Source organism: Uranotaenia lowii, chromosome 1, assembly GCF_029784155.1.
Source record: "Uranotaenia lowii strain MFRU-FL chromosome 1, ASM2978415v1, whole genome shotgun sequence".
In the NCBI taxonomy this organism is placed as follows: Eukaryota; Metazoa; Arthropoda; class Insecta; order Diptera; family Culicidae; genus Uranotaenia; species Uranotaenia lowii.
The window spans coordinates 124,040,685-124,064,046 of NC_073691.1; the positions used below are offsets into that span (position 1 = coordinate 124,040,685).

Here is a 23,362-nt window from a genome sequence, read left to right on the forward strand (position 1 = left end):
TTGAAAGTAGCTTTAAGAACTTAAATTTTGGGCTGATTAGCATTCTCTTCAGACACAAACGAGAGCTGATTAAGCTTCTATGGAACCTTTTTAAGGGAATTTTGGTTGCTTGGGGGTTCATCGTGAACAAACTGCCTCGAACATCCAGGAAATAGTCCAAAATGTGTTTAAATGGTAATATGCTATGTTTAACCCATTAGTTTATCTATGAAATTTAAAATCAAAATAAAAAGTTGAGAGACAACTGAAAGAAACACCCGTGTATGAAATAACGAAGTAATTGAAAAAAGATTTAGAGGTCAATGACCCCATTTCCTGAAGCAACAATATTGTTGAAAACGTCGAAACGTTAATGACGATTGTCTATGAATTTTGTTATGTTTTGATAAATTTGTTATCTGAATCCTACACTCTAAAAACGTCTGAGAAAAAATTCAAAATTTTAAAGTTAATTAAAAAATCGTAGCTCTGAACAAAAAAAATATCAAAATTCAATATTGTGATAGAATATAGCTTTTAAATTTTTAATTTTTTTATCTTATTCAAAAACATAAATCGTTATGTTTTTTGAATAAGAATAAAAAATTAATACTAGCAACTTTTCGAATACAAATACATACAAATACATAGTAGACTTAGTCGGATTTCCGAAAAACCTCGAAAAATGACTAAGCCTTCTTAAAAGTGTTCAACTGTGATATTTTTTTTAGTTATTTAAAATGTGAAATCATTTAAAATGGATTTATTTTTTTTTTAAATTACATTTTCAATAATGATTTCATTATTTCTAATACAATATCGGTAAATTGATTATCGTTTCCGATATATCTAGCTATATTCCTATATCCGTCGCGGTTTTGCGTATTTCTAGTGAAGTTTTTCATGATTTGCTTGAGATTACCTCATCATCTAATAAGGATCACTATTTTACATCAGTTACATCAGCGTCTTTTATTTTCTGTTAGATATAGCCATTGAACATGTTTGTCATGCACTATTATGAACCTATTGTTGCAAATAGATGATTCATCTTCCTGATACATTACCATTTTGAATTGAATTTTATCTGCGCTAGTGTAAGTGTGTTTCCTGGAGGCCTTCAAAATATTTTCTCAAGATTTAAATGTTGGGTCCTAATTTCTATGTTTTCTTCACATTGATTTGAACGGGGGTTCCTACAAAAAGTGCTACGATTGATTATTTACATTTTCTGATTTCGAATCTCGTCGTATTTTAATTTATGGACTTTTCTATCGCATGTAAAGGAAATAATGTTCTATATTTACAGATTGCGTGGCCGAATGGGTGAAAAGTACGTAGGTTCCTATAATTACGATCAACGTTTCTGTCCAGCATATTCTGTGCTTCGGGGGGTTTGTGATTGATAGTATAGCTTGCTCTACCATTCATTTATGTATAAAAGTAAAAAACGATTAATTACGCAACTCTACATCTACGTCAGCTGAAAGGGTTGCCACTCATTTAAACATAATATAAAGGTAATCTATTTATTAGAATGAACTGATTCAAAATTCCGTAGCACCTCATATAGACATACTATGGTTGCAACCTAAATTTACTCTCGAAAATCAAAGCTGATCAATACTAAAAGCCCGTATTCATCAGAAGATATTGTATGAGGGTACGAAATATAGTTGAAAATTTTTCATAACATTTATTAAGAGAATACTCTTTATAACAAGAAAAACTATAGTTTGATGATATTATTTTGCTCATTTCTATGAGAACAACTCAGTTCTGAAATATATAAACGAACAAGGTGAAAAAATGACTTTTTTTTTCAAAAAAAAACATTGTTGTGTCTAACGTTGCTCTTTTTGGATACGATGATTCAAAAATTTTCCGATTTTTGCTTCAAACCTTAAAGGTATGAATTCTTTTTAATGCCATTAAGGTACAAGGTTTTAGTTTGATGTTAAAAATTTCAAATGAAACAATGTGAAACGTAGCTTCAAACTACAAAACGTATTCTTTCGTTTCATGGATAAAAAAAGACATAAAACATCGAAAAAAAATTAGCGACGAAATTTCGAGCAAAATTAATCATAATCAAAACAAATCCACCACTCCGAATAGCGCCAGTTTGATTTATGAAATCAAACAATTAAACATCAAAAACACAACCCAACGATTGAACCGTTTTACAGATATTCAACAATATCACATTTTATCGATATATTTGGGCAGCTAGCACCAACGGTATTCCTATATCTAGAGTCCTTTTCGTTGAGAAGTTTCCGAAAGATCGGCAATATTGCGGTGTCACCATCCAGCAGCTCAGATTCCGAGCAAGCGCCGTACAGATTCGGCTTGGAACTTGATTCCTTTTTCCGATGTCGAATGTGCGTACTGCCGCCAGGACCTGACAGGGAATGTTTCTTCTCCGGAGCCACATTTGGCGTCGAATGGTGGTGTGAATGTTGCGACTTCGACAGTCTACGTGAACTGACCTTCGGTGGTGTCGCGCTGCTGACTGGCATTGATACAATTCCTGCAGTACTTCCGCTAGAATATACCGACGAATAGTCTCGCTGTTCTCGTTCGCTGTCCGTTTCGCTTTGACATGCCGTGCTTTTCTGCTTGTGTCTATGCTTTGTGCGATTCTTCTCCGATACGCTACGCTGGATGGGACCCGGCGAAGTCGCAGTACCGTTTTCTCTCTCACTCTCGTGCGGCGCCTGCTGCTGTACAGGTGCTGACGGTTGTTGCGTTTGTGCGTGACTGTGATCTGGACAACGGTTTTGTCCACGAGAAGACTGCCGCTGGTGCTGCTTGGCGTAATTTAGAGTTTGGGTGTCCCAAAGATCACTTTGCGAAACGACAAAGTTTCCTTTGAGCGAATTAGATGCTTGAACGCTGACTCGCCTAGCCTGATCGTTGCTTGATTCTGTGGAATACAGATAGTAAAGAATCGAAACAACTTAAATCTTGAGTACACTTTTTGGTACTCACCTCTAGTTTTTTGATTAGGCTTATTATGATGGCAAACTTGATTAAGCTCGTTGTTGGAATGGTTTAATGATGTGGCTGATGTGCAGTTTACTTGAGTACTGGACTTGGAGATGTTTTGATACGTACGATCGTCATCATAGCGGTCCTGAAATCGGTATGAATAATTGATTTATCGTTGCTTTGAACGGTTGATATTTTTTGCTTGTAAAGGGTGTCCACGATGAAATTGCTCTAACTTTTTAACCGTTGGGTAGCATTTAATGAAAATTTGGGTGGATATAGTTCATAGTGCGTTGTTTACATCCTGCAAAGTCATGTGATCAAAACTCGTGGAAATGGAGCTGAAAGATCAGCTCGTGCGTGATAAAATCTTGTGCATTTATCACGAGTTCATCGCTTTATCAGTTTCATCGCTAAAACGTTGGGAATCGCGAATTTCACGGTGTCGCGAGTGATTAAGCGGTTCGAGGAACGATTGACCACCGATCGGAAGCCCAGAAGTGAAAGAAAATGTATTCCGTACAACAATAAAAAGAGAAGCTGCACCGAAGCCGAAGTTTTGTCCAGAAGGCCAAACCTAAGGCTGGGCTTCGAACGTTCAAGGTACAAAAGGCCCATAATCGCGACGAGAAGCAGAACAAGTCCGCCAAAACCCGTGCCAGGAAGTTGTACCTCAGCATGCTGACAAAAGTTGAACGCTACATCATGCACGACGAAACATATGTGAAGGCCGACTTTTTCAAACAGATGCCCGGCAATCTATTTTTCATGGCCAAGGATAAGTTCAGCGTTCCGGAGCATGTCCGCACTCAGAAGATGTCCAAATTTGCGAATGAATTCCTGGTTTGGCAAGCCATCTGCATTAGAGTGCCCCAAATGACCCGACTTTTGAAAAAGTTATGCGCTGCAGGCTAAAATTGATCCTAGGCCTAGTACAAGATCTCATGCCAAATTTGGGCCAGATCGGATCACGGGAAGGGGTCGCTCAACGAGCCTGAAGTTTGTATGGGATTTTGAGACATTTTGTTCGGGAGAAACATGAAAAACCAGTTTTTCATCAATAACTTCCCAAGCAACCAAAAGTCGCGTTTTTACTTAACTCCGAACTCCGAAGTTCACATTTGGCTGAAAAAATGTATTACGGGAACCTCAGGTGACTCTTGTCGCGAAAAAGTTACTCAGGAACTTCCATCGCCCTTTGAAAGGTTAAACTATCGATAACAGAACTTCTAAGCGCTTTTAATGGAACTTCTTTCAAGAAGGTCGATAACGTTCGCGTTACATTCCAAAACGCACGATTAAGATACTTGAAGGCGTTTTAAAGAACCTGTATGGGAAATCTAAGCGACATGTCAAAAATGTTTTTCAAGAAGGTCGATAACGTTCGCTTAACATTCTAAAGCGCACCATTAAGATACTTGAAGGTGTTTTAAAGAACCTATATGGGAATTCTAAGCGACATGTCAAAAATGTTCTTCAAGAAGGTCGATAACGTTCGCGTAACATTCTAAAGCGCACCATTAAGATACTTGAAGGTGTTTTAAAGAACCTATATGGGAATTCTAAGCGACATGTCAAAAATGTCTGTCAATTTCTTGTCATGGTATTTGTTTTGTTTATATCTGTACTGATATTTACAAATGGAATTCAAGATTTTTTCGAATTTTTCTTATAAATGTTAAATAAGATATTCGAATAAATTTTTGATGATGCGAATTTTTGTTATGATTCATATTGTGTACTGAAAGTCCTTTGAACGAAATAAGGTACCTTCTATTGACCAACCCACTCAATCATCTCAAATGACATAAGTTTAAATACTAATCATTACAGTGGCAATTAGCTATTGCTGGATTGGTCGAGAGGCTGGTGAGTTTCATTGCAACCTAGAGAGCAGCGGTTCAATTCTCTAGGCGTGTAAGCAGCTTTTGTAATCAAAACAATATAATTAAAATCAATGAGATAGACCATGATAGACCGGCAACCTAGCAATCTGACATGTGGTTGTCAGAGCAATCTGTCAATGGGATTTTTTTTTCGGTGCGTAGAAGTTTCTTGACATTCTCTTAGAAGCTGAATAGCGTTCTCTACAGCCCCCTAAACGAACTTGAAAGTAGCTTTAAGAACTTAAATTTTGGGCTGATTAGCATTCTCTTCAGACACAAACGAGAGCTGATTAAGCTTCTATGGAACCTTTTTAAGGGAATTTTGGTTGCTTGGGTTTAGTTCCCGTCGGCCGATTTCTTTCAAAAACGGGTTTTCTTAAAGCCTAAATTATGAAAAACATTTCATCCGAAGACTGCATATCGATTAGAGTTAAGACAAAAGAGTTATTGGACTTCCAAAATGGGCTAACTTTTTTTACGGTGGTATTCATCACTGCTAATGATGCGTCAATAAGTTCGACCGGCCCGACTTATTTACTGTGATGAATACCATCCTTAAAAAAGTTAACCCATTTTGGAAGCCTAATAACTTTTTTGTCTTAACTCTTATCGATATGCAGTCTTCGGATGAAATGTTTTTCATAATTTAGGCTTTAAGAAAACCCGTTTTTGAAAGAAATCGGCCGACGGGAACCAAAGTTATTGATGAAAAACTGGTTTTTCATGTTTCTCCCGAACAAAATGTCTCAAAATCCCATACAAACTTCAGGCTCGTTGAGCGACCCCTTCCCGTGATCCGATCTGGCCCAAATTTGGCATGAGATCTTGTACTAGGCCTAGGATCAATTTTAGCCTGCAGCGCATAACATTTCACAGGTTTTGAATTTCCCATACAAATTTGGGGCAGTCTAATCTGCATGTGCGGGAAGCGGAGATGTACATGAAGGAGTGCCTCCAGAAGCGGCTACTTCCTCTCCTGAAGGCCCACAACGTCCCAACAATCTTGTGGCCTCATGCCACTACTCCAAGTACGTGCTAAAATGGTATGAGTAATGGTATAAGGTCAATTTCCTGCCGAAAATGTTCAACCCTCCCAACACTCCGGAGCTCCGTCTCATTGAGAAGTACTGGGCGATTATGAAGTAGCACCTTCTTAAACGACCTAAGGTAGTGAAGACAGTCGAGAAACTGAAGAAAGTGCAAAAACGGTTGATTCACAACTTATGCAGAATCTTATGGCGGAGGTTAAGGCCAAGGTGCGGGCATTTGCGTATGGACTGTAAATAAAATACAAGTAGAATAGTAAAATGAAGTTTAATAGTTATTTGTCAATCCCTGAAAAATTTAATGGCAATCGGATGAAAACTCGAATTTTGCGAATCAATTTTATGTTCGGCAATTTCATCATGGACACCTTTTAGTTCGATGAAAGTTTCAAATTATTTTTACATTCACTCAAGGGGTTAAAGTATGTTAATGTGTTAAATGCAACTTGAAGATTGTATTTTTTTATCAGTGAAACTGTGACTCAAACTATCTAGAATATCACATCACTTTTCGGATAAATCGGGCAACTTCACTTGAATAGTTCGTAGGGTCGTCATACTTCATACAATGTTTGGTCACCATTTACTTAAATGTATAGATATGGGAGAGTGGGGAATCATGGGCCACTTCTTTTCGTTGTTCCATAACTTCTTTATTATAAAAGATAAAATGAAAATAAAAAATGGTATGATTTTCTACATTTTCAAGGTATCATAAGGTATTTTTTTTAAATTTTTAATAAGTTATTTTCCCCAAATTCAGACTGTTTGAAAAAAAGTAATATTTTTTGGATTTTGAAAAATGGTGGGGAATCGTGGGCCACCAAATCCAAATTGACCAAATATCTTGCAAAGTTTATGAGTTGACCCAAAACTGTGATTTCCTAATTCATTTCGTTCTTTTAAAGCAATTTCAGATGATGAAATAAAAAAAGAGAGCTGTTTATGATCGCATAGATTCCAAAACCTGGCTCGCGAACGTTTTGGCAAAATTTCTTATATAGGATGGACAAAATATTTTTCATAACTCTTCATTTGGCATAAGAAAACTTTACAGATAGGTAAATCATATTTTAAGTTCTGAATGAGTATAAAAACATAAAAATATAGGTGATTCAAGATGTGTGGCCCACGATTCCCCACAAGTTATGATTTGCAAATTGGTTGTGTTTGTGTTACTTATTGATGTTTCATCAAAAATTCCTTTTCCACGTGAAAGATCATGACAAAACTAAGATCATAAGCGTATGAGCATATTTTTGTTATGCACTTTAGGTTCCCCATCGATGAAATTAGCGGGTATTTTTTTAATTATGTAAGTAAATTTTTCTATCTTTTTAAAGCTTGATAAATAAAAGAAGCATATGATGCGTATTTCAATCAACAACACATAGGAATATATGCTCACGCAAAGCGACGACGATGACAGTTGGTTTGAGATTTTTATCTCAACACACATCTGAGATATTAAAAGTGGCCCACGTTTCCCCATGGCCCACGATACCCCACTCTCCCCTACTCTTCAAATCAACGAAGTGAGATGGGAAGATATTTCAATAACATTCCACAATACTGACCTTGATTTGACCTGGTGACCATTTCGAACTCGATACAGAGTCTCGTCGAACATCGTTGAACATAGGTTTGTTAGGATCTTGGGGTACGCTAGTACAGGTACCGACGATATTGTTTACTGTCGGGATCAAGGTTTTGGGCGTGCCAGTTTGTGCGGCAGTTGTGACAATCGTTTGTGCTGCCGTAGTTGTGGTATTACCAGGCGCTACAATCGGTAGAGTCGAAACTGCTACAGCTGCATTGGCAATTCCTATCGTTGTAATGGAGTTTGTATGAACTAAGTTACCCTTGGGTAATGAGTTGTTGGTGATCGTAGTAGATACTGCTACCTTAGCCGGAGGTTCTTCCCCAGGAAGAACCACGGTGGTCTTCTTTTTCCTGAAAATTTGAACATGTGATTACCATGAATGGCTAAATAGTGGTTTTCTTCATTACCTTTCCGGACCAACTGAATCCAGTGTATCATTGCTGGACACTAAACTTCCAACCGATGTGAACTCAGTTCCTTCTGAAACCAAACCAACAATATATTTATAATCGCATTAAACTTTTACGTCCTAGTTATTTTACCACTGGCGTAATCCTTTTTTACTTGTATTTTGGCCGATTCTTTGTTAACATCCGGTTCGGATGCACTGGTTTCCAATCCTATCCACGCCCTAGCATCCGGCCCGAGTCGCTTGATCAATGCTTGAAGTTCAGCTTCTTTTTCCATCAGTACTTTGCGGAAACGGCAATTAGTTTGCTTGACGTCTCGCATGCGCTGTTCCAGCTCGCATACCGACGAATCACGACGATTTTTTGACATGGGTCGCAGCGTCGCACGAACTTTCTTATCCACTGCTCCACTTGGGTTACGTTTCAGTTCAACAAGCTGGAGAAATATAACAGAATTTTGGGTAAGTTTTTAAATATTACTAAGCAATAGCATGTAACAGAACTACCTTTGGTACAAAAACTAAACAGAGAGTTGCCGTAGTGCAGAATATGATAAACAGTGATATCAGTATAAACACTGCATCCTTTCGATCCGATAACACCATTGCGATCGCTGCTCCCATGACACACATAATCACACAGTTGTACACCGACATTCCTACGTGTTTGGAATCATTGAGCGCCGGAATAGACACGTGACGGGTCTCCCAAGCTAGGAAGGCTCCAAATATTAGTAGCAAACCCTTGTAGGCGTAGATAACCCCAACGAAAATAGTCATTTTACTCGACTGACAGTATTCGTTTTCCTGAACGATGATCACATCTTCCAATGTGGGATGTTCCTGAAAGTTTCAACTACGATTACTAAGCTGCTCTGAATTCACATAAACATAAGTATTACCGAAGGTTCGATGTGTTTCGTTTCGCGGTAAAAAGGGTCGGCTATTTGCCAGGTTGTCATGATCGCAAGATCGATGGCCAAGAGCACTCCGACAACGATGAATAGTTGATAATCTTTGATTACTTTTTTGTTCAGCTTTAGATCAGTGAAGATCGAATGTACTCGCCAAGTTTTTGAGAACATCGCTCCGAAGGCTAAGCTGAAACCAGCCATTAGAAGCCAAGCTCGTGCCGTACAGATGTAAGGAAACGCAGCCACACTACTTAATCCACTGTCTAGCCCCAGAAAGACTACGCTTACGTACGTCAACATACATCCGATGATGATCAAGTTGTTCAAATGTGGACTTGACATTTTAATGTATCTGGAATATTACAAACAGGTCAGTAATTGTGTTCAAAGAAAAGAATTCATTTTATTTACCTGTGATTACGGAACTTGATATTGACGGCTAAAAACACAATGGCCATAACAATTCCAACGCATGACGTGCTCGCCAGTACTACATAGATTGTTATATTCACCTGACTGTGTTCGATGATTCGTAGAGTACGATCTTTAGGTGGAGATCGACCCACCCATTTCAATGGCTGGCCTAGTGTCAGATCTAATCGATTGGTAAGCGAACTGTATTCACCAATTTTGACCTCTTCATTGTTTTGGAACTGTTTCAAAAGAAAACTTGCCTTGCGTTCATTGTTGTAAAAACGTACCGGTCCCTGAAAATTTGCAGATAATTAAGTCCGGTGTTGCATTCCATACCAGCTGCACATACTTACAGTAACTCCTTCGAAGCTGGTGTTCTTCAGAGCTTCCAGAAATATGTTCTCCCAATCCTTCACCCGGTACTCAAAGTGCGTCAAAGAATGCTCCTTGCGTTGAGATACATACTGTATCGCACTGGCCACAGCCCATATCCCATCGTAGGTGTAACCATGAAATCGGGAATATTCGCCACCTCGGCGACTGTTGTACTCATTTAAATATTCATCGGCCGTCTGTGGATAGAGAATATTGAATTGATTCATTCAATGAATAAAAACAAATTATTTTTGGATCACCAAACTAAAATTTTGGATTTTTCGAGTTCTACGAACTGCACAAAAATCTCGGCAAAAAGTATACTCTACTACATTTTGAAAGTGAAAATGTGGCGGCTTCCACTGTTAACCATATCGTAAAATCCCAAGCCCCAGAATACACTGAGGATCAGATTTTGACACTCAAGTCCCAATGCTGCTGGATGATAAAATTATTCTGGAAAATGTATTGTTTTGGGCAACGAATTTTGCCTCTTTCAAAGACGCACATCCCCGGAAACGATCAATGCTATTCCAAGGATATTTCTATTACATCTTCGAACATTTAATACAAGTTCAAACATAAATTTGAACAGAAAGTGATGCTGTACATCGTCATTTCCAAGAGAAGTATTTCTAAGGCATGTTTCAAGCCGTCTGGTTTGGCTATCAATTAAGATGTGTACCAGAATGAATGTTTGAAGAAAATTTAGATGCCGTTTCTACACAAGCATCATGCAGATGGACAATACGTTTTTTTTGGCCAGATAAAGCGTCCTGGCATTATGCCAAAAAGCAATTCTGCCTCATTGTCGACTAATCGAAGATTTGTGTAGAGATGTATTCACAAAGTTGGCATGAAGGCCGTACAACGCTCCTGTTCCGACATCAAACAGAAGCTTCGCCAAACAGCCGATTGAGGACCGTTTTCAACTGTTCACTTTTTTTTATAACAATAGACAATGTACCTTTAATTCCAATAAATCAAATCTTCTTCAAGTACACTTGACTTTTACTTAAAGAATGGTTTTTCCAACAAAAGTGAATTCAGATACTCAAGTCAAACTTGCCCAAGATCCTAGAAATCTATCTCATTATTCTCATCGAAGAAACTAGGTTCAACTTCGATAGCTTTTAGAAAAAGATAGATTTCGAACATGTAGTCTTTTTTGTAAATTTATTTTCGGCATATCGGTGAAATTTATATTCATGGAAAAAGAATATCAAAATTGAAAATTGATAAAGGTGGATAGAAAAGTGAGAAGAAAATTTACAGATGTTGAGAAGAGCGAAAGAGCATTTTTGCGAGGAAAACTTATTAACGTACACCGTACTTTACCCCGCAACATTTCATTATTTAGGAGAAGTAGGACCGGGATAAATGTGGCAGAACCTTAACCTATACAATGAAATCTGGTTGGTCCGAAGTTTACATGTGGTGAACACGTATACTCCGGACGGGCATGTACTCCAAATCTAGCACCGCTAGTTCATCTCTCACTGGGACGTTAGGTGGTTTTCCTCGGGCCCGAAAGGAGTCTATAAAAATTCGTTCTGGCGTCAAGGTGGACCTCACACGACCAGACAATATGCTCAATGTCATGGTAACCTTGGGCGCACTCAGAATATTCCGTATCTTCCCGAGGAAATACGGAGGCTATATGAGGCGTTAGCTATTTCGTTAAAAACACCAAATCCTGTTGATTCCTCTATTAGAGACCCGTTGGTAAACTACATTATGTCAGCATCGACGTGTCTATACTTAGCATCAAAAATTCTTAAAATCAAAAGTGAACGATGCGAGTCCGGGATTCCACGAATTTCTTGCTGCATAGACAAATCAAACTGGACAGAAGAGTTGTCGTAAATTAATCTGGATTTGAAGATTTTGCTCGAGTAGCCTTTCAAAATTTACAATCACCAATGGGTTCATGACCTCACACCTGATGAGGAACCGGAGTGATAATAAATTGAATCGATCTTTTAGTGGGAGTATGCCTGCCAAAACTTCAAGACTCATGTTATGCCAAAGCGATGCGGAGACAATGATATTGGATACGCTCGAGTTTGATGAGATAGGTTTTAGCAGTTGAAACAGAAGCTACCATATTTCATCACTGAGAGAATAGTTGTTCGATACAATTTTGAAAGATCTTCTGATACTTAAAACACCTCGATTGTTCTGCCTAGGAGTAGAAGCTTAGGTCGAGCAGGTCTATGTTTCTCAGAGAAAACAACCAGGAGAGGCTTGACGACATGTAAAAGATGCTGTGACGCCATATATCCCGGACTGCTATCGGTACCTAACCTGAAAATTTTTTCCGCTTCCAGTCTTCGAAGAGTGATGAGTCCAATGGGATAAAACTCCATTATATCTGACCCGAATTTCTAAATTTTCGGAACTTTTTCACCAGCTTGGAAAAACCCGTCACAACGCAACAAAGGATTGCTTCGATCACATTTATTTTGCATACTCATACTTAAAGCACTGACCACACTGACATGACACTTAGAACCAAAATTCAACCATTTTATGTCTAATCTTTTTGGCAGATGTTGCAGGTTCACAATACCGACGGCAGGTGGCGAACCTGAAAAAATTGACGAAAAATGCTCTGTAGGAAAGATGTACCTGTTTAGCCCAATTTTATCGTAGAAATTGCCAGTTTTTTTTTAAGCTGGGTGGCATTTCCTAACTGGGATAGCATTTCTACCAATCGATCGATGCGCACTCTTTAACCGACATTGCGTACTGTTGGAAAAATTATCCAGAAAACGAAATCAAGTGTCCAGCCAGTATGGTCAGTGCTTAAAGCATGGATCACGATGAATCTGGACGCACTGTTTATTATTCCATAGCGCTCCTAGTTGTCGGTTCTGGAATGTTTTGACAGTATTTCAGTTTAGAAATGTTTCCTTTATCAGTGCTGAACATTTCATTACGATTCGTTTTGTTCCAAAAAAGTTACACGTGATGGAAGCCGCGGAACGAAAATAAATTTTTGACACCCACGTCGAAAACCCGACGTGGTCGGGTTCAAAAATCGCGAAAGTGCCTGAAAAAAAAATCGAAAAATTTTGGGCAATTGTCATGCAGAAGATGAAGAAGAATGGCAAATGACTCGGGATGGCCGGGAACAAAATGGCCGCTGAGGACAGCGAATAGGGTGTCCAAAGTCCAAACTATGATGAGTGGTACTCGACGAATAGTTCGAAAATTCACCAAAATAACATCGGAATAATTTTTGCATTATTTTTCCTTTGGAGCCGTTCACATACCACGTGGACAACTTGAGGGGGGGGGGAGGGAGGTATGGAATTGTCCACGCTTGTCCACGGAGAGGGGGGTAGGGGTCTGGGTCATGTCCACGTGGACATACTTACTTTAAAAATATTTTTTAAAGATGAAAAAATATTAAGAGGTTTAAATCAAAATCTTGAAATAGCAAAGCTTTCCAGTTTAAGTTTAAACAATTAGTAGCTACTTAAAAGCAAGTGATAAGTATAGTAATTTACAAATTTAATATTTTTTTAAATTTGTGATACCAGAAAATTCTTACTCGTTTTTTTTTTCAAAATCAGCCAATTCTATAACATAAAGGCAAAAAGTGGTGTTTTCTAACTGTCAAATTATACACAGCAAAAATTATTTCCTGTAAAATTACGCAAATGTCCTGTAACAAAAACGAGCAAGACATTTACCATAATTTTACAGGTCGAAAACATGACTACGTGACATTTAATTTTTTGTGTACAACTTTTTTTACAAGACATTTGCTGTAATAATAAATTAATCTTCGTTAACTTTCAAAGAAACAATTAAAAATTACAGGTTTTGTTAATTACAGGTGATTTATTTTAAAGGTTGCAGTTTTCAGTGACACGTAATAGTCAGAATTTTTTATTTCTGTGTAGGTATTTAAAAAAAACTATTTCAAATCTGTCCACGTGGACATCCGGGGAGGGAGGTAGGGGTTTGCCAAATGTCCACGCTTGTCCACGGAGAGGGAGGAGGGGGTCAAAGTTCTCATTTTTCTGTCCACGTGAAATCTGAACGGCCCCTTTAAAGTGCAATAAAAACCCTACATTATAAGTACAAAACATTTTTATTTCGTTTACACGAATCCATAATTCAATCACAAAACACTATAACCTTATGGGTTGGTTAGCCTGCCCAGCACCAGTGAGAACCCCCCTCTAAAAGCCTCAGGGCCGGCTATCTGCGTTCTAGCTTGCACAAGAAAACACAATGCTTCGCAGAAACGAACTTCCCGTTTATTGTGGTGAATTGGTCACTATTTTGTCGACAAATGGTTTCTCTCCCCGCGCTTTCAGACACTTTCAGGGACAAGACGATTTCAGGGATTTTCAGTCCTACCTTGGTTGAAGCTGATAGGGACACCTTGGGTAGCTGACTCCGCACTTCCTCGCTTCCGCTCTCCTCTCCGGACAGCACAGCGGCGCGGGGTGAGTTGTTCGGTCGGTCTTCAGCGCGACTTCCTCTCCTCCTACCCGGACGTTCCGCAACCTTCGGACCACACGGCGTTAACGACTGCCTGGATGTGGTGAATATCGTATCCGGTCGCGATGAGGCCTACCGGGGCTTGCCTTATGTAGCGGTAGGTTTGCCTCCGGATCCGTATCTCGTGCCCCACGTCCTCCAATCTCCAACGAACCAATCGGTATTCAAAAAGGGGGGTCCTGTTGGCGCAATGGGACAAAATACGAGCGGATTAGATTTTTATTCCGATGGGCTAGTCCATAGTTCTGTGGATTCCGGGGCAGCGATCACTTCTCACCTGGTTATAACGTGCTATGTCACTACGCGTGCACTTACGAGAACTCAGTACTGTATCGTTTGGATGTTCTTTGTGGAGTGATCGCATTAGCTGTCGGCCATTGCCCCGGATCCGGACTTTCGGATCCATCCTGGAATTCCGCCCCATTGCGCCTTTTTCGAAGCCCGCCTATGGCTGCCCATTTGTGCGTTCAATCAGCGCCACCTGTACGTCAGCGTATTGCCCGTCCATTACCTTGGCCATTATTTGTGTATGGCGTCGGTGGTGTAAGGTACGGTCCGCCTCCACTCCACACAGCGCTTCCTGTGCACATTTATAACTACTACGTTGATTCTCACTGATCTTGGGCTTCTCACACAACGCACTGGTTACAACACATAAAAATAATACAAAAAACGCTTCACACATAAAAACACACAGACACACATTTAGGTATTCCAACTCGCTGATAAGTAGTGTTGAATGATGATCGTTCGTGGCACGACTGTCACTGTAACTCGACCGGCGTTATCGAAAGGATACATCATTGTATCTTTTCAGGACTGTATCCTTTTAAAAAAAAATCCATAAATACCATGTCGTAATATAGTTTGTATTATCCCATTTTATTAACATTTTTATTATCTTATAATTATTTTTAAATGCAATTATTTTTTACTATTTGATTTGATTTGATTGATTTGAATTACCGAGGTGTCACATCGCTAGCGGCCTGCCCGAAGGTCTTAGAGAGAATTGTCAACTGTGTCATGTTTTCAGCTTGTCGTAATTGGATCTCAGACAATCAGCATGGATTTTTTCCGAAACGCTCGGTAACGTCAAACTTGACAGTGTTCACATCATTCTGTATATCCAATATGGATGGTGGCAAGCAAGTTGACGCAATCTACACGGATTCTACTGCTGCATTTGATTCAGTTGATCACGTAATTCTGCTCTGCTGTTTGATTTTAATGTCTCAACTGTAACCTTTAAACGCCTGATTGAATGTAACCTTCGTGATCAAATGAGAAACAATTGATAAGGACTAAATGTACGATTTCTGTAAACTTAGTATTAACCATCATCCGCAACAAAAATTTCTCCGGGGACCCTAAATGAATTCAAAAGTTCTTTAATATTGCATCTTTACTTTTTTAATGGGCGAACCCTGGAAGCCTGGACAAAAAACTCTCTTTCCCGACTTAGAGTGTCAATTTGACACTCCAAAAGTAAAATCTATCTAAGTCGTTTGAATTATAATTAATATCAATAGAAACCTTGTAATGTCAGTAAAATATGTTTAGAACATTATATAGCTATAGCTACTTGTTTTCTCGTTATTCAACATGAAAGAAAAAAAAACGAAAAAACATGCCTCAGGAAAACTGCTGCAGTTTATATGTTACACGTCCAAAAAAAATATTTGTCTTATGGATAAGAAATAATGCTGCGTGTCGTGACTAGCAAACGCGAACTCCTACTATCAATAGAAAATTTGCAACCAAGAAACGCACGACACGACACGCATCATTATTTCAGCTCTCGGCTTGGCTCTCTGCCCAAATCACCACCCACCGTACCTACTCGGAGAGCAAACAAACACGTTCTGCTGGACGTGCTGCATGTGGTTCTGGAAATTCAGGAATGATTTTACGTTTCTAATTTTCATATTTTTGTGAAATCTCACAGCGTAAATTGTGGCACCTCATGATAATGTAAATTAAATTTGCTTTCCAATGACAATCGGTAGGCAGGACCTTGCTACCGATGGGGGAACCATATATACATACAAAACATTTTTATTTCGTTTACATAGTTCCTAGATAGACCCGTTTTAATGCTTCCAGATTTATCGTGATCCATGCTTTATGCTTATAGAGTGAGTGTCCCCGATTGCCTGGTTTTATTAATTTTATTCCAAACAAAACCAACTTACAATTTAAAAGGATAAGAAAACCATGTATTCTTAACTTTCTTAACTGTTTGAAATTTCTGCAATTTTTTTTCAAAATATTTGTCCCGCTTTTATTGTGAAATGTCCCGGCTTTTCTGGAAAAATCAGGCAAGCCGATATTAGAGTGAATTAAACTATTCGAGATATTATTTCAAAAGGGACCCCTTATCTGTTATATTGAATATTTTAATTCTGATTTTTATTTTCTTTCATAATTTCATTCAAATAATTTCATTCAAATTAATAAAAGCACTTTAAAAATCACCAGCATTTCATTCGGTTCCAATCATTCATAAAAATAGCGGCCTTCTTCCATATTTCTTGATTTTACACATTTTCCTCTCTAAGCGCCTCATTATTTCACACATTTTCCTGTTTTAAACGCTTGTTGCAGGGGGCCGGACATTCGGCCGAAGGCCGATAGGCCGAAAGATGTTACGCTGAAGGTCGCTAGGCCGAAGGTCGCTAGGCCGAATGGGTTAAAAGGCCGACGCCGAAAAGTCGTAAGGCCGAATGGATTCTAGGCCGAAAGGTCGTTAGGCCTAATGGTCACTAGGCTGAATGGCCGTCAGGACGAATGGATGCTAGGCCGAAAGGTCGTAAGGCCGAATGATCATAAGACTGAATTACTGAATGATTGAATGAATGGTTGCTAGGTCAATAAGAAATCTTTAACACTTGTCTGCATGCTAGGCCGAATAGTCATGAGGCCGAATTGTCATTAGGCCGAATGGATGTTAGGCTGAATGGACGATAGGCCGAATGTTCATAAGGCCGAATGGTTATTAGACTGAATGGTCGTAAAGCCGAATTTACGAGAGGCCGTGGTCGCAAAGCCGAATGGTCGAATCCGGCCTTGCATCCATTCGGCCAGATGATCATTCGGCCTGATGACTATTCGGCCAAACATGCAAGAAAGCGATAATATGTCTTATAGGCCTAGCATAAATTCGGCCCAACGACCTTCTAGCATCCATTCGGCTTTACGACCATTCGGCCTTACGACTATTCGGCCTAACTACCTTTCGGCCTGGCATCCATTCGTCCTTGCGGCCATTTGGCCCTACAATTATTCATCCTAATGACTATTCGGCCTAACGATCTTTCAGCCTAGCATCCATTCGCCCTAGCATCCATTCGGCCTTACGAACATTCGGCTTTACGACCTTTCGGCCTTACGACCTTTCGGCCTAATGAGTATTCGGCCTAGTGACAATTCGGCCTAATAACCATTCGGCCGAATGACTATTCGGCCTAGTGACCATTCGGCCAAACGACTTTTCGGCCTAGTGACCATTTGGCCAAACATCCTTTCGGCCTTGCGTCCTTTCGGCCTAACAGCATTCGGCTGGATAACCGTCGGCCGAATAACCCATTCGGCCTAGTGGCCTGTTCGGCCAGATAGCCCATTCGGCCTAACGTCCATCGGCTGTATGACCTTCGGCCGAATGGCTTTCGGCCTCATGACTTTCGGCCGAATGACCCTGCCTCCTTTTTGCATAATGTGTGAAACGCTCACATTTCGTTTCTTAAGCGGTGTTTCACAAAAATGTGTAGCAGTACCTTCACACATTTCTGTGTTGGTCTATTTATTTCTTAAATGTTTGAAATTGCACACTAATATGTGAACCATTTTGTCAGTGTAGCTTGTATGCAATGTTTCAAACACGTACAAATCTTGAAGATTTTGGGTACCAACCATCAAGAGATTCGAACCTCGACCTGCCAATTGAGAGGCGCACACGCTACTACTGAACCGTACCTGATGCATTGGCTTCAAAATATCAATAAAAACTTTTTAAACAGACACAGTAAGAAAAAATAACTGTATCAAAAGGAGATTTAATAGTTTTTTTTCGAATCGACAATAAATGAGATTTTGATATCAAAGATTAACCTGAATAATATACTAATTTGACAGAAAATTTTGAAACTTGCGTCCTTCTTGTAAATAACGTTATCGAAATAAGTACATATAAGTTAAAATTTATTTACTCAACCTTACGTTAAAATAATTGAAAAGTGATATGAAAAGTCAAACCTAGCATGTGGATTAACAGTTTTTGGAACAGTTAATTATGATTTTACTTACTATTCCAGATATGGTAATATCGCCGCTCGTGGATAACGGCAGCAGGTCGACTAATATCGCCGATTCTAGCGCTATTCGCACTTGCTCAACCATGCAATCGGTGTCGTTCTCTGCATACCATTCGTTATTGTAGCTTCCCATAATCAACCACTGATACGAACGGCCAAACATGTCAAGCTTGTACGCCTCACAGAAAACTCTGCGTGCCCAATATTCGTTGAAATTTCCTAAAATTATTCGGACGTCCTTTTCCCTCAGCTTCATAAGCGATTCTTCGACATCGAACACAAAACTTTGTGTTTCTACAACGTCTAGACCCATAGCGTCTAAATCTGCAACCATGTGATTGTGTGGCAACGAGTATCTTGGTTCATTCTGATAGATCGTTCCAATCCGGGTCCAGTTGAATTCCTTCAACAAAGCCAACCGAGGAGCGTTGAAAGCGTTTTCCGACGGAACCACTCGAAAAAAGTTTGGAAAAGCATCTTTTGTAAACATTGGATGAGTATCAGCATACGAAAGTTGGGTCAAGTGCCAATGTTTACTCGCCTTTGCTATCGGATCTGTAACGTGGGTGCATGCCGCTCCAAATAGCATCAGCTTGTGTGGACCGGAGTGCATCATATCGAAAAAGGATTTGACCCCGACCGCAGCATTGCATGCAGTGTCGTTCCACCACATGTGTAAACGATAGTTTCTGAGAATTGTGGAATGTTCGTTAACGTGATCCAGTGCTAATTTCACACTCGGCATAACACCGCGCCCGATTTCACCATTTTCTACTTTTTCCCCGTACGGGAAAAAGCCGGCTATGTAAACATCTAGCCTGTGACCTGCTCCTGGTCTCGTCGCAACAACCTGATCCAAGATGACAATCAGTATCAGAACGGTTGCCATGATGGCAATACTACCAGCACCACCACGTGTCGTTGTCATTGTTTTTCCGCTTCACGCCTGCTTGGATAGCGTTGTTGTGGATGATTCTTTGATGTGTCGATTCTAACACTGCAGCAGGCCTTGGTGAATGTACTGGCGCAAGTGAATGTTCCTGACCTAACTTTTCAGTTTTGATTTAATTATGCGATAGCAGTGCGGTGCTTGAGAGCACTTCCGGTGGCAGTTTTCCACTTGGTATGCCTTGAAGCCGCACCACTTCTCGTGTTTGTCTCAATCTCCTCCTTCTTTGGTTGCTCGGTAACCTATAAAACGTGTGCAAAGTTCACCGGCAATGCGTGTATCATTCCGGGGATAGCTCATTTGCGCTCGCTTTCACCATCAGTGGCCATCATCGTCATTGACAGCAGCAACAGCAAAACCCGGCTGGGCGATTTGGGATGTCGTAATGTGGACGAATTTGCATTCATTACCACGTGTCCTCGTCTTGTTGCCGTCTGTGTGCAGGGTCAGGACACAGCTTTGGTTGGGGAAGAAGATGCGGGTTCAGTTCGCTCTGGGAACAGAAATAAAAGAAGAAAGGCAAATATTAGTACCGGTTCCAGCATTAGCATATTAATTTTGAATTGGGTATCTCTTGGCTTTGTTAGTTAAGAGCTAGTTTAAAGACCGAAAAATTAAACTTTTCCGTAGTAATTTGATAAAGCTCAATGAAAACTTTCATAAGGCCCTTTAAACCAAGGGATCATGATTAAATTACAGAAGCTGCATTGCTTTTATTATGTACCTACGGAAGGCTGCTCCTGGATTTTGGAGATATTTAAATTTTGGCAAAACTTGTGGATATGATAATCGAATAACACGAGCCTCTGAATTAAGATAACCAGACAACCTTTATATCGCCGTGCAACCAATAATTTCCAACCTCTTTTGTCCATTTCTTTCTAAATCTTGTAGTTATGTATGTAACTGTTTTTCGTTTGCTAGTCGTTTATGTTAGAGTGTCCATTTCCCGGCCATTTTAGCGTTTCCGGCAATCTGGAAATCTGACGATCATTTTCCCGGGAATTCTTGTTGTAGTATTCTTCTTAGTTCTTAGGTTGTAGTATTTTAAATCATTTAAAACTTTATTGATGACTCAAAAATTCAATCAGCAAACCCAAGATCCCAAAACTAATTAGGGTCAAGTGGGGTAATTATGAACACGGGGTAATTCCGAACAAGTGCCAAACGCGCTGGTGTGGGGGATGAATGGATACAAAAAGTCCCAAAAGTGGTAGTTTAACATCCGATTGATAGCTATAAGCTGTTTCCGATCTGTTTTCAAGTCCTGATGATATCATTTCAGATGTTTTAAAAAACCATTACTCCGTGGAAAGGAAATCGTTTTGGACAGTGTTCAATGTTTTGAATATCTGATCATAAGAAATCCAGCTAGAATGTTGTTATCAACTGTTTTACATCCAGTTTATGATGCTTTGTCTGGATTTTGATAAAATTTTGAAAAAAATTCTTGGCACTGATTCACAGATGAGTGTTCATATTTACCCCATAGTTTTCGTCCTATGGGGTAATTATGAACACACATTTCCTGACATTTCTTTGGCTTTTTGATGGTCAAATGTTTTATTCATCAACTTAGGGGGCCATTCACTTATTACCCAAGCATTTTCAGACTCCCTTCCCCCTCCTCCCCTTGTAATAAATTATTCACAAAACTACCCCCCCCTCCTTCTGTGAGACCTTAACACATTAACAACCGTGGCAACCGTCGGCATTCTATATCCCAGGATCTTACTGGACCAAATTTAATAAATTTCATAATTAAATTAGGTCCGCAATGTGTTAAGTTTTGAATTTTCGAGAAATTGATTTTTTTTCTTCTAAAAATGAGATTCGGATTTAGAAAAAAAAGCTATGCCAGTTCTTTTAAGTCTTTGAAAAAAAGTTTTGAACACAATTTTATTAAAACTGAATAAAACTTTAAGTTTATAAAACGGAAATTTTGAAAAATAAACTAAATCCGCATTTTAACGAGTTTTAATTTTGTTAAATAAAAATAGTGATGAAAATTTGTTTTTTGTTGATAGAAGAAAAAATGCAGTCAAATGTTTTCTTGGGTTTGTTACCAAACGTTTCACGATGGTCACAATAAAAAAATGGTTCTTAGATTAGTCTAACCTGGAAAGATAAAATAAACTTTTATAGGGACGGAATTAAAATTTGTTTGCATTTTTGGTTCTCTTTAAATATTGTTTGTAGATGTAAAATTTTTTGATTCAAATATTTTGTCAATTTTTGTTTAACATAATCATAAGAAACAACACTAACACATTAAAATTTCCAACCCTTTAAATAATCCACGACAATTTGCGAAGAATTTTTGTGAAGGCTCTGCATGAAGTCGAGACATACTAACATGATTTGTAACGGAAAAACCGCAACGGAAAAGAGGCAAAACGACCCACTAAACTGTTATACCGTATAAACGTATGCCGACTACATCGAGAGACATTGAACAGGTCTTACTTTGGGATGACGAGGAAAGCGGACCGGATATGTACGGGATCAGGGAGAGATGAGATAGTAGGAGAGAGAGATTGGAAAAGGAGAAGGATTGTGGGGGATCTGGGCAGCCTCTTGGAAGCGAGTCGGGCACTTTGTTCGGGACTAGAAGAGACGCAACACCTATAATGTCTCTGGTGAATTCGCGAAACCGCGTGTAAAAAGTTTTCTCAACATCAAATAGTGAAAACGTAGAATTTAGACCCCGATACAAATGGTCTTTCACCCCTAGTCCGTAAAAGTGAAATTATTTAAAGAATCGCGTCGGAATAGTTGCTCCGTGAAGAAGTGTACCACCTTAAGTCAATACAAGGTGACTTCGAGGGATTTGCCGCATGTTGCAATTTATGACGGCCAACATCCTACATATCGCGTGACACTGCAACATCCATACGTTGGACGCTAGTGCGATTATCAATCCGCATCCAACATCAGGCGCAACATAAACGACGGCGCTCGTTTGGCGCGCTCTACATCGACGTCGGCGCCCCGATTGTACCACACCGGAAGCAGCGGACCTGGATTTTGGGTATTCGTCCGAATCAACGTAAGTCGAATCAATTCCTCTCTCTCTCCCAACCTTCCCCAATGGCTGTTCATCAATGGGCCCCAACGAGAAACCGATCGGTAGCACGTGAAATGTTACAATAAAGAAAGGTAGCATGATTAAACCCAATTCTTATTATTTCTATGCTCAGATGAACCAAATACTATTTCCGTAGAAGAACTTATTTTGTTGAATCCACCTTGAATTTACAGAGTTGGTCGATTAGTCCTCCCGTGGTCGGATGCCGACCTTGAGATACAAAAATCGTTGAGCTAACGGGTAGTAGGGATTCGTCCTTACTTTCAATTGGCGATCCACTAAATGATCAAATATTACAATCTTCAATTGTAATATTTTACCCCACCTCGGGAAGAGTCGAGATTTCGAATCGCATCTCGATAAAAATCGCTATTTCTTACTATAAAAGTTTTGGGCCCGGAAGGTTGTTTGAGCCGTAGAGTAGAGTATAAAAAAAAAAAAAAAATTGCATTTGGAGTTGTTAAAAGTGTGCTATTGGTCGCAACGAGTGTTTTTTTTGCTTGGTGGTTTCGCACTTGCCAGTTGAAGCCTTTGTTTGAGTTTAGAGAGAAACACGATCGAGTGATTTTTTTTTACACACACGCCACAGAAGTATCATTATGGATACGGATCAACGCTATACGAGAAACAATATCCTCTTGGAGGCATTTAATTTGCGCGTTGATTTATTGAAAATAGATGAGTTGGATCACGAACTTAGGATCAGAGGAATTTTCACTCCTGAGAATTGGACACTTTCCAGGCGAAGAAGGGCTTTAGTAGAAGCTATAAAAAACGAAAGAAAACAAGGTAACGAACTCTATTAGAAGACGCAATTTATGAGCTTAGCATTTGTGAATTGAAATTGGATACTTTAGAGAAAACGGAATTA

The 23,362-nt window shown here is 39.4% G+C and overlaps 1 protein-coding gene across 2 annotated transcripts in view; it reads right to left on the bottom strand.

The window, feature by feature from the left end:
• Positions 1 to 727: 727 nt before the first annotated feature.
• The window catches only part of LOC129739741 (gamma-aminobutyric acid type B receptor subunit 2), a 56,857-nt gene continuing 34,222 nt past the window's right edge, over positions 728 to 23,362 (bottom strand). Inside the window, exons 2-11 of one of the 2 annotated variants that reach the window (XM_055731247.1) lie at positions 18,447 to 19,896; positions 9,599 to 9,817; positions 9,243 to 9,538; positions 8,820 to 9,183; positions 8,425 to 8,760; positions 8,051 to 8,354; positions 7,916 to 7,985; positions 7,483 to 7,858; positions 2,974 to 3,118; positions 728 to 2,908 (exon numbers count right to left, since the gene is read on the bottom strand). In XM_055731247.1, the coding sequence (XP_055587222.1) occupies positions 2,163 to 2,908; positions 2,974 to 3,118; positions 7,483 to 7,858; positions 7,916 to 7,985; positions 8,051 to 8,354; positions 8,425 to 8,760; positions 8,820 to 9,183; positions 9,243 to 9,538; positions 9,599 to 9,817; positions 18,447 to 19,382 (3,792 nt within the window). In that variant the 5' untranslated portion in view covers positions 19,383 to 19,896 and the 3' untranslated portion in view covers positions 728 to 2,162. Of the gene's footprint in view, positions 2,909 to 2,973; positions 3,119 to 7,482; positions 7,859 to 7,915; positions 7,989 to 8,050; positions 8,355 to 8,424; positions 8,761 to 8,819; positions 9,184 to 9,242; positions 9,539 to 9,598; positions 9,818 to 18,446; positions 19,897 to 23,362 lie in introns of both variants that reach the window. The other variant, XM_055731246.1, reaches the window with a different exon arrangement.